The sequence below is a fragment of the Blastomyces gilchristii genome, assembly GCF_000003855.2.
Source record: "Blastomyces gilchristii SLH14081 genomic scaffold supercont1.4, whole genome shotgun sequence".
Classification (NCBI taxonomy): domain Eukaryota; kingdom Fungi; phylum Ascomycota; class Eurotiomycetes; order Onygenales; family Ajellomycetaceae; genus Blastomyces; species Blastomyces gilchristii.
The window spans coordinates 3,178,088-3,191,095 of NW_003101679.1; the positions used below are offsets into that span (position 1 = coordinate 3,178,088).

General features: G+C 32.8%; 2 protein-coding genes across 2 annotated transcripts; both read right to left on the minus strand.

The window, feature by feature from the left end:
• Positions 1–340: 340 nt before the first annotated feature.
• Positions 341–736, minus strand: BDBG_16705 (uncharacterized protein; the record flags this gene model as incomplete). Its single annotated transcript, XM_031724597.1, has 1 exon — positions 341–736. The coding sequence occupies one exon, from the start codon at positions 734–736 to the stop codon at positions 341–343; it is 396 nt and encodes a 131-aa protein (XP_031577426.1).
• An 83-nt stretch (positions 737–819) lies between these two features.
• Positions 820–1,458, minus strand: BDBG_16706 (uncharacterized protein; the record flags this gene model as incomplete). Its single annotated transcript, XM_031724598.1, has 2 exons — positions 820–1,003; positions 1,154–1,458. 2 exons carry the CDS (start codon positions 1,456–1,458, stop codon positions 820–822), a joined length of 489 nt encoding a protein of 162 aa, XP_031577427.1.
• Positions 1,459–13,008: the final 11,550 nt, after the last annotated feature.

Here is a 13,008-nt window from a genome sequence, read left to right on the forward strand (position 1 = left end):
ACATACCTGAGAAAGGAAAAAGGTACACACGAATATGTCTTCTGACACATCTATGTACGCCATTGCTATTCATCCAAAATAAATTCGTTCTTTTTGCCGTCATTAGTGTACACCTAGCTTACATGGTTGTCATAAATAAATCGTTAAATCCACATGTCCGCATCGTCAATCAACTCGACCCACCCCTCCGTCCCCTTCCGAATTGTTCCCAGAATATTTTATTACCCACGTAGATCAAATGATATATTAAGCCATAAAAACAAACTCCAGTCTCCCACTAACTAAATATTATAAACGCAAGCGAGGGTATCTAATTTCTCCGAAAACGACACACTGAACTTCACCGGTAAATCCGGGGTATCACAACTACATCATCACAACTGGACATAAAAGGAACAAAACGGTAAAACGCTAAAGAATAAGACAGCAGAAGGGTCCGATCGCGCGTCCCTGCGCCGATGAAATATATCGCATTTTCGCTATACGCGTCCCCCACGAGACGTTGAGATGAATTGCGCACATCATAATAGCTGTTGAAGGTGATATCAAATTCCGTTTCGGTGTACAGAATATTCGTCACTACAGTAGTGTTTTTGGTCTTCTCCACCTCAAGTATTCGTGGCTCCTGGGTCGCGGAAAGCCGCAGGAAAATCGTGGCGTCGGCGAGAGATCCATTCATGGTTGTCTTGGATGGCATATAGCCGCCGCCGTTGGGGAGAAGGCCAAAACCCATCATCCCCCGAGCCAGCGGAGGGGGATACAGTTGAGCTTCTCGGTGAAGGTGAATCTCCCAAAGTGTACAGCGGTCTTTCCGAGGTACTATTTGGATTCCTCGATGCCGTTGTAGATGCCGTTGTAGATGCCGTTGTAGATGCCGTTGAAAAATAGCTGTTGAGAAGGGTAGAAGTTAAATGTTTCATTTCCTGGCGGGGGTGCAATCAGGTTCAGCCCTAGCGTAGCGTCAGCGGGGCCCTTTGTTCCATTGCCGTAGGGGATTGGTTCCCTGAATAGGAATAGGAATGCTTTACCTCTACCCGCCCCCCTCCCCCCCCACGATCATGACGAATGCAAATTTGTTCCCCATTCCATTGCTGCCCTGTGTAGGCGGTCCAACCCAGGAAACTGTAGGAATGCGATCTATTCCGCTACAAACCGTGTCGAGTCCATCGAGTCCATTCGACGCCCTGGTGGGGACGCCGCTTGATGTTGAACACAGTTTTCTCCAGTCCACAGCGTGCCGTCATCCCCTCCGGACCTGTCCGGGTTTCTAGGTGAAATTATCTCGCTCTCGCGGGTCTGGCAGCCATAGCCGCGTGAGCCGTTCTCTTTATGTTTATCACTGTGACCAGGCAAATCGGGATCATAGGGGCCACTGATGGTTATGCGGGCGCCTGCCGCTAGCCACTGGATAGTGAAGACGACGGGGGACCCGAGAAATATAAAATTCCATAGGACCATTCCAAACGGTCCCTCGCGCAAGGAATGAGGAGATCTCTGGGAGCGCAGTCTGGTCCGATTCAATTTTTAACCAGGGAATTGTGATGACATCTGTTGGCCATCAGCCACCAGTCACACCAGCGCATGGGTCCGTTTTGCTAAAGGCTCCTTCAACAAGGTCAGGAATATGCGGGCAGCAGTCCATGTAGGGAATTGAGGAGCAAGATCGTATCGTCACGAGTGTGACTTGCCCAGGGCAGACGCGCTATCCTTTGCCGACTGCGCCAATAGTCTGTGCTGGTTGAATGGCCCCGGTCACTGGCATAGTGAAGCCACGGATTGGTAGGTACAACTAGAGGAGAAACCGAGTTACAAATGCCCAGAAAAGGTGGTTCAGCGGCCGAGAGGCAAACAAGAGCGATACTGTCAAAGGATTGTGGAGAATCTGAAAAGGGGCTTGGACATTGCTCCCTCTCCTACTCTAAAATTAGAATTAGACCAATTATATAGAAATATAAATCAACACCTCAAAACGTTCAAAGAACAAAACAACACGGGGAGCAACGTGTAACTGCGAATTTCGCGCTCAATCCTCTGTAAGCTCGTTATCTCTGATAGAGTTGAAAGACACGAGGGGTGTCGTATCAAAAGTCCTGCGCCCATTTAGCATACAAACGCGCTCCAAACCTGATCCGAAATGGCAACACGTTACATCATCGTAACAATTGTATCATCCGCGTACCGCCATTGACTAGAGACACCGGGATGGCAAGACGGCAATGAGTTTCGTATTGATTCTCGCAGCAATATATCGTCCCGCAGGCAAAATCAGAACTGCAGTCCGTAAATCCCCCCCCCCTCCCCCAAGAAAAAAAAAAAAAAAAAAAGTAGCTGAGGTGTAATATTATTGTCGGTGAGGTATTCTACAAACTCCTATCCACATACGCAGGTATGCCCCGGTGTTTTCGTTAGTGCCGCCCTAATATTTTAGTGGCATTCTAACGTTCATTCTGGTGCCGCGTTTCTAAATATCCTCATATAATATAAGAAGCCAGCTTCTCATTCATTATTCTTATTCCATACGTACGCGATTTCTATACTCATTATTATCATTCTCTGATTCAATATGGTCTTATTTGCTATTGCACCTCCACCATCAGAACCTCCTGAACCTCCTGCTACTCCTCCAAAATGATTGACCTGTGATCAATGTCGAGATATCCTTCTTCGCGGACTGGATTGGACCTATCAAAAGATCTCTGATCATCTTGAGATTACTTATCATGAAGTTCAATACACCTGTGAAAATGAAATCTAATCTATTCTCCTTCTAGACCTCCTATTGCGAACGTATAGTCCCTCTTATCCATGGTTGAATACAAATGAATCCTGGATTGAAATTAATGCATGATGGAGCTCCAGGGCATGCTGCAGCAGATACTTCTCAAGATCTTCAAGAACATGGAATCACCTCTATATATTGGCCGCCATACTCACCAGATTTGAACCCAATTGAATCTGTATGGAATCTTATGAAGCAGTGGATACAAGAGAATCATGGAGATGAGAAGAATCTTTCTTATGATACACTTCAACAAGTGATTAGAGCTGTCTGAGATGCTATAACAGAGGAGCAATTACAAGAACTTATAGCAGAGATGCCAGCTCGCTGTCAGGCTGTTATACAGGCAGGTGGTGGCTATACTAGATATTAATATGATTCTACATTGATTCTATGTATTCTGCTTCATAATGAAAAACGCGCTCGAAAACACCGGGGCATAACGTAATCAACCACCTAACGCTCGTTTCCACCTAACGCTCGCCTTTGTAAATCAATTACAATCAACTTTGAATGTTAATATCTCAATAAATATTCATTATTTTAATTTTCTAATTTGTAATTTATAAATATCAAGACTTATAGTATAATATAATTCAAAATTATTATAATATAGTTAAAATTAATTAAAATATGAATTCAATTAGAAAATAAAATACAGTAAAATAAAATATATAATATTTTATTATAAATTAAGAAATATGTATTATATATTATTGAAAATAAATAATTCTTATATAAATATATTATAATTTAATAAATATTAAATTATTTTATATAAGAATTTTTTTATTTTTTTATTATAATTTTTTTTATAAATTATAAGTAAAATATTGACAATTCTTGAAATTTTAAAATTTGAAAAATAATTTATTAAATATAAATATATTTAAATGATTTAATAAAATAATTTATATAAATTATAACTTTAAAGTATTAATAATACACTGTTATTACAAAAATAGTATTTTAAAATATAAAAATTTATATAAAAATTTAAATAAATCAATAATAAATAAGAATTTCAAGATAAAAATTTATATTTTATTAAAAATATATATAATCTATAATATATTTAATTTTTATATGAAAATAATTTATATTTATAAATATATTTATAAATATAGACTGTGTATTTTATTTTAAAATAGTATTTTAAAAAGCTTAATAAATTAATAATTATATGTTATTTTCTCATAGAAATTTAATATAATATAATATATATCTACAAATTATCATTCTGTTTTTTAGAATAGTTTCAAATAAATATTCATTGAGATATGAATATTTGAAGTTGATTGTAATTGATTTACAAAGGCGAGTGTTAGGTGGAAACTCTTGAAGGATAACATTGTTATGTTGTAATCTAACTACGCGAGTTACACTAAATGAATAGGTTGAGGTGGCACATGACTAGGGTAGGTGTAGTAATCACCAACACCTTCTCTTGCTACACTGTGGCCTATAAGCCGCCACCCAGGGCTTCCCTTATTCTCAAATCTTTCAAAAATGCAATAATAATTAATTACATCAATCAGACCCTGATTTCCTTATTAGGAAAGATGTCTGTACAGTAATAACTGTAAAAATCAAGAAATACATGCAAAATCCACTGATTCACTGTATTATTATTATCATTCAATCATTCCTTTCTGATCTCTTTCAAATCAATTCTTTTGATAAAATCTTCAAATGCAGGCTTCATCAGTGACTTGATGAGCTCATCAGCTATGTTCACTGTAGAATCAACATGTTTTATCATGATTTCCTCTTTTTTAATTAAATTGCAGAGAATATGATATCTAATCTTGATATAGTATGATCTTCATGTTAAGAATTCCTCCTTTACTAGATCAATTGCTCTCTTATTATTAACTTATAGATACAAGCATATTTTCACTTTTCCATCATTCATCAACTCAGTATTATATAATATATCATTTAATCAGATTATCTTACAAGCTGTCTTACTAGCTGTAATATATTCAGCTTCTGTGATTGATTTGATGATAGATGTCTGTCTCTGTAACTATCATAAGATCAGTGACTCATTAATCAATATAACATAGTCAGTAGTCAATTTGTATTGAGAATCCGCTCTCACTCAGTTCAAATCACAGTATATCACAGAACTCAGACTCATATCACTGATCTTCTTTCTGTATAATATGTCATAGTTTTTCATCTTCTTGACATAATACAGGACATGCTTCAACGCTGCTCAACATGCTTTGTATGAATATGTAGACTGGCCGCTGGGACTATGAATTTCATATTTAATCTCATTTGATCTGGTCTCATACATTTCTTGGCGTGAATCCCGCTGAGACTGGCTATCAAAAAAACATGTAAAGTGACTATATATCAGATCTTAAAATGAAACCATGACTTGAAAAAAATGAGAAAGTGATCTCATTTGATCTCATTTAGTCTCATTCTTGGCATAAAGTTACTATTTTTAGACATTTTAAGGTTTTTTTTAGACTATTTTTAATTTTTTAAAAAGTAACACTTTTTGATAATGCTCAAATGAGATTTAAAGTCATTTAAAGCAATAAAAATAATTTAAATTGAGAAGTGGAAATCATGGTCTCATTTGAAAAATGTGACAAGAGTAGACAGTAAGTCTCACTGAGACAGTATGAGACTACTATCTAATGTTAAAACCGTGTAATGAAATCAGTCGAATTGGTAATGAGACTATCAAAAAATCTAGTCCTGGTCTCAGACACGGTCACACGGTCAGTCTATGAATATGAGTTAAAATGCAAGAGATAGTTGATCATGAATGCCAGGTCTGATCAGCTGCTTGAGATTAAATACTGCAATAATCTCAATTCTTGATGATATCTTATAGCTGTAAAGTTATTATTCAATTCATCATTCTCATCAGGTGAAAACTCTAGTTATATACCTGTCATCATTGAGATCTCTGCAGAATTCATCTTATTCATATTAAAATCTTCAAGAATCTTCTCAATATAACAGCTCTGTGTAATTACTAGATTATCATTTCTCTGACATTTGATCTTTATTCTAAGATATGACTTGATCTCTTCAACATTCTTTGTCTCAAATCTCTTTACAATCTCTTTCAATACTCAGTCTAATTGCTGTTCTTGAGATTCTGTCATCTGATAATCATTAATATGCAATGTCAGATAGATCTTATAAACAGAGTGATATAGAAATTCATCATTATAAGATAATATTTTAAATCTCAATATGATGAGATGTTTCATTGCTAGGAAATATTATACTCTTACAGCTTGCTTCATTTTATATAGACTCTGATGAAGTAGGCTTATCAAGCTCTCTCTGCTGTGCTTTACACCTGTGAACAGTTGTATATAGATTATCTCATTTTGTGATAGTATGTCATTCAAAAACACGGATATATAGTCAATTAATTTAATCTTTCATTCTTTGACAGTTGATATAGTGAATAGACTGTGTGATATAGACCCTGATACCACTGCAGTATATAATCTTGTATAATGAATATTCTGCTGTTGTAAGAACTCTCTAATCACTCAGTGAGCTCTAAAGCAGATGATTTCTCTCTTATTATTGAATTTTCAATCATACACTTATTTATCTGTAAGAATATTCATTTTCAGAGTCTTCTCAATGATAATATATGTCTTCTTCTATTCAAATATCTTAATCTTCTTTTTCATTATCTTATGTTAATAGTCTCAGTCTGAGCTTCTCTTGGCTTTTATCAGTATAGTTGATCAGTCTGTCAGAATACTTAGAATAGAATCATTCTCATTAACAGAGTCTTCAGACTCTTTATTTATAACAAGCTATGTCTTATTATCTAGAAGATAGATTGAATCAGTTACACTCTCTAAGTTCTTATTTACAATCATCTTCAAAATATCTGACTTTTTCTTTGTAAGATGTTATAGTAAGTAGTACTATTATCTCTCTCTGACATTCAGAATATTCAATTCATTAGACAATTCATTGAATTCTCTCACTGTATTTACAGATGTATTTGCACTCATGTCAAGAGCTTCATTAAATATGATATCTCATACAATCTCAAAACAATATACAACAGGATCTCACACATGATATTAGTGTAATTCTTGATATTCAATCAGCTGTCATTTCTTGCTATCAGTTCTATTCATGAGCTTATTTAACACTTTCAAATTCTTCTTGTAGATCTTGCACTCTTATCTTCATATTCAATGAATAGAAGATTGCACTTCAGTTCACACTTTAAAAGATGTAAGTGATGTTTGATGTTTCTTTCTTACATTCAAATATCTTTGTTGATATTGAGAATGTGTTGATCATCATAATTACAGCTTATATTACTTCATCTCAAAGTTCTCTTTCTAATTTACTATTAAATAGTAGGCTTTACATCTTTTCTGTAACTATTCAATTTGCATGTTTCACTAAGTCATTTAATTGTGATATATCAGATGTGGTTCGGAAGAACGTACGACTGTTGGATAATAACGCGGCCGCTTCCGAACTACTAGCGTACGTGTACAAGTGTAAAGGGGCCATAGCGGCCGCTAATTAAATTAGTGTACAATATTACAATATAAGAAGCCAGTATACACCTGTAATCATATGCTGGCTTAAGCAACCTTTGAATCACATCTGATAGCATGTCTAAAAACCAGTGAGAAGCACAGGCTCCTTCAGGGTGTGATAATTCTGTCTATGAAGCAATTTGTAGTTATTGTGCCAGTGTGGTTCTAGAACACCTCAAAAGATAGTGTATGAAGAGTGGTGAGTGAAAGAGCATCTGATTGATACTGCTTTGCTTGTTGGGGGAAAACTCCACGCCCAGGCGAATGCCATGTATGAGACGCGAACAGATGAGGTGTGAGAAAGAGATGGAAGTGGTGAACCAGATTCAAAGGAGACCGCTCTCCACCCAAAGAGATAAAAGAAGGGGTGGCCACCACCGGAGTCGTATGATGATAACAGAAATCATATAATGATATAGTGATAGAACGATATAGCGATATAATGATACAGTGATATAGTGATATAATGATACAGTGATATAGTAATATAATGATAGACATTGTATGATCAACCAGAAACCACTGAAATGAATATCTCTTCTAGCTGATATGAATAACACCCTTCTCTGCTACCTGAACTGAAAGGTATGCAGAACCTCTCAGAGGATTTACTTGAAGCAGTAAGAAAAGCAGCTGAAATCACTGAATCAGAATCAAAGCTCTGTACACATATGAGAATTCTAAACAAGATTAAGGTCTTGTGTACACAGTGACAGGCTGAGACAGAAGTTAAACAATAATTGACATTCACTGCAGATCAAGCATTCACTATAAAGAGCTTCACTGACACAATTATTATTATTAATAAGAATAGAAAAAACCAGATCTTAGATCTGCAGCAGAAGATTGAATATTTATATAGATAGATGACTACACTGAACCTAAAGATTTCATTATAATTATTCATAATCTCTTCAGAAGTATACACATCATCAGAGATTACTGTACAGAATGAGAATCTAAATATGAAATATATTAAGTCAGAAGATCTGTCAAAGTTATTAAGCTTTAATAGTAACTGAAAAAATAATACTGCAATCAGCTGACTAAGTCAGATATAATTATATTATCAGATTAAATATGAACTTATAGATAGATAGTTAACAGAATTTTAATAAGTCTTAAGATCTGCTACATTTCTACATGAAAAAGTGAAGTCATTATAAATAACTAGTAAAAAGATGAATCTTATAAACTTAGAGTGATATTCATTCTTATAAATATAAAATAAGTTTTTCAAATGAATCTTGTATAACTTTGAGAAAGTGAATATATAAGATAAGTATTATAAATACTTCACTGAGTGTAAATAAATGAGTAATCTTATATCATACTTTATATACTTCAGCTTATATTATTTTATATTGAATAAAGAGCTTTTAATATTATTCTATTTACAGATCTTCATTTATAATCTTATATCTGAGTTAAGAGTAGAATAGAAATACTTAATCTTATAATCAGACATAGTGAAAGAAGTATATAACATTCTTATTATATAAGAACAAGTGAGTCAATTATAATAGAAAATACTGTAATTAAGTATATCTCAGTAGAGAATGAATAATCAGACTTCTATAATACAAGTTATATACTCAGATATGATAAATCTAGATCTGAATATTATTGCTAAAGCACTGAATTCTCTGAAAAAGAAATTCTCTAAGTGAAAATCTTAATATTATAAGTATTAAGCTTACTTTAACTGCAGATGTTAAAATCATGATATAAAAGATTATACTCAGTATACACAGTTAAGAGAAGTAAGAGAGTTAAAAAACTAGCAGAATCAGTGAGCTCAGAGACACTTGCTAATATTCTATAAAAAGTCTTCAAAGTGAAAGAGATATCTGTATTAGATAATTCTCTGAATTCTATAAATGCAAAGAAGAAGCAGGCTTCTGACTGAGAAGTAGATGAGAATGAAGTAAATACTCATTTCAATATCTTGAGACCTGAAATATTAATATATAAGAGATACTTGAGTAAGAATTGAGAGATAACTGCAAAAGTATTAGCAGATATAAAAGCTTCTATATAATATATTAATGATTATATGATCTGAAGATTGAAAGAGATCTGCTAAGTGAAGAATTCTTAATATATAAGATTATCTGATAATCAATATTTAATATCACCTGCAAAGATAAGAGTTCTCTTGTACTTCAGAGAATGATCTTGCTATATTTAAGTGTGAGAGCTGTAGAATGTGAAATATAATCTTATTCTCAGACTTAATTGATTTTAAAGGTTCAATCTGCAGATTCAATGATGTACATACTATATACAGTTAACTGATAAAAAGAAAATGATTCATATAATTCTATTAACTGATATGAGAAGAATATTTCATGTCTCTGATATAGAAGAATTAAATCTGCTTATATATTAATAAGTAAAGAGAATAATTTATAAGACCTTCTCTGAAAGTATTCTGTATATTATATAGAATCTGAAAGTGAAGAAAATCAAGATAAAGAATATATAGAAGAATAAGTGTATGAAGAAGCTTCTGAAGAAGTATAAAAAGATCTTTTAAACAGATCTTTCACTGAAATTGCTGCTGAAACAAGGATTCATACATAAGATTAATACAGAGAATGCAAAACTAGTCAATTAAAATATATATTCTCTGTTACAAATGTATCTTAAAGAACAGAAGTATCAGATCACAGATCTTCTAGAATATGATCTTATATAACTCTCATTAAGTATATAAGACTTTTCAATTCTATTTATAAAAAAGGCAGATGAAGAGTGATAAATATATATTAATTATCAAGCACTTAATAAGCTTATAATTAAGAATGAATATTCACTATCACAGATTCAATAACAGTTGAATACAGTTGAAAACACTTAATATCTATTAAAGATTGATCTTCTCTCAGAATACTAACAGATCTGTGTAGATGAACTATCAGTTCTGTGAACTGTGTTTAATATATAATGAGAAAAGTTTGAATTTCTGATAATATTATTTAGTCTGATAAATGCATCTATCATCTTTTAAATAATAATGAATACAATTCTTTATAAATAGAATGAAATCTCATATCTTGTATATCTTGATAATATTCTAGTCTTTTCAAACTTATATAATAAATATCTGAAGTATCTTGATAAAGTGCTTATAACTCTGACAGAGTATAAGCTCTATGTTAAATCAATTAAGTGTGTGTTTGAAATGAAAGAGTTGAAGTTTATAGAATATGTAGTGAGTGATAACTGTATATATCTCATTTCAGAGAAATTAAATGTCATAGTAAATTGACTGCAGCTGAGAAATGTACATTATATATAATAGTTTCTTGAGTTGATCTCATACTACAGTAGATTTATCAAGAATTTCACATGAATATCTGCATCACTCTCAGATCTCTTAAGAGAAATGAATACAAATCTGTGAAAGAAGAAGTTTTATTCAATTATCTGAAATATTATATATGAAGAGGCTTTTCTCACACTGAGAGAATGTATAATAACATTCTCAGTACTTATTTAATCAGATTATGATAAACCTTTCTACATTGAGATAGATGTATCTGAATAAGCTATCAGAGACACTCTTCTACAGATAAGTAAGAATGACAAGCTGCATCTGATGATATATAATGATAGAAAACTATCAGATACTGAGCTTAATTACTCAGTATATGAAAAGAAATTACTAGTAATTAAGTATATACTAGTGTTGTGAAATAGATATATCAATAACAGATATATAACAACAGTGATCACAGATTATAAAAGCCTTATCTATCTATAATTGATAATAAAACCTTTCAAATGCTTAGCATGTTGAATCTCAGAGTTTTAAGTATACAATCTTTATATTAAATACTGAAAGAAATTGAATACTATGATATCTGATGCAATCAGTTGCAGACTTAATTTCATGAATAAGAGTTCTATAAATCAAATACAAGAAACATTTGTGTTAAACACACTGAGAGAATGCAAGGAATCAGAATAAGTGAATATCATGATCTCTTACTTAAAGAATGATAAGATGCTGAATGATAAGTGTCTTATAAGAGTAGTAGAAGAGATGCTTCTGAACTTCAAGCTGAGAAAATTGAGAAATGAAAATGATGTTATGCTTTACTATGATCTAGAATACACAGAAGCTCCCTATCTAGAATCTTCATTTAAATGTGACTTAATAACTTATATGCATAAGGAATTCAGTCACTTAGAAAGTTCTGAACTTATAAATGTACTCAAATCAAGAGTATACTGATCAAGCATGGCTGAGAACATTCAGATATATACTTACAAGTGCCTGAATTATCAGGTTGTGAAAGAATCTAAGAAAGGGTTAGAATGTAAGAAAGTATAATATCAGATAAAGTGTATAATACAACTATTCAAACAATGAAAGATGAATCTCATAGACATATTACTGTGAACATCAAATGAAAATTAATGAATAATCACTGCTATTGATTATACTACTGACTGGCTAGTTATGAAAGCAGTTTCAGAGATAACAGAGAAGATGATAATAAAGTTTCTATATAATGAGATCTATGTCAACTATAAAATACTGTATGAGATTCTAACTAATAATAATACAAATCTCATAGAAGAAGCAGTGAGGCATTTTGTAGATCAGTTACAGACAAGATATTATAGAACAACACTATATCATTCATGAATAAACAGAAAGATGAAACACTTGAATGAAATCTTGAACAACATGCTGATGAAATATCTAGTGAGCAAGTCTATGAGACTATGAGATGAATATCTCAGACAGGTGCTGTTGACTACACGGATTTAACAGCATGCAGTCTCTAAGCATTCATTATTCTACCTGTTGTATGAATTGCATCCGCGCATCCCGGAGAATGCTTTGAAAAAGGTGAAAGAGAGAGCAGTTGCAGATGCAGCAGAAACAGCAGTTACAGACACAGCAGTAGCAGTTGCAGATGCAACAGTCATGAACATGAAACTAAGATTGAAAGAGATCAGCCACACATGTACAAAAGCTAATGAGTTACTTCTGAACTAAGTAATTCAATTGAAAAGAATACAAGACTCACTTATTAAGAAATTGAGTCTCAAGATAAGAATGTGAGTTCTCATATACAATGAAAATTCTGAGAAGTTTCAATCTAGATAGTTTGAGTCATATAAAATACTCAAATCACATTCTCTGAGAATGTATGCATTGAAAGAATCAGAGAAATGAGTCTTATATAACTTAATCAATAATTTATGACTTATGAAAGTAAAGATGCAAGATCTAAGTGAATTATAATTATTCACAGCACTATCATCAGTATTGAAAAAGAAGAGACTTATAATTGAAAAGCCTTGCAAAGTAAGAGAAATCATAGATACTTATAAATCAGATAATCTCACTTATTCTGATCTTTTCATAATTATAAGAAAAGAATGAGAAGTAATAGAGAAATCAGATGAATGTCATACTTTAATAAGTGATGAGACTGTAGCTGGTTGTACAATAACACACTGCAGACAGTGAGTGTAATATGATAAAGAACAGTCTCAGAGCAGCAGACTTGTATATAAATCAGATTACAGAAGAAAAAGAAATTCAGAGTTGAATTCAACTGTTTACATCAGTTCAATTGCAGAGATTACAGAGAACAAACTATCTGAAATATTCACAGATACATGAGACTAAGCCATCTTAATCTC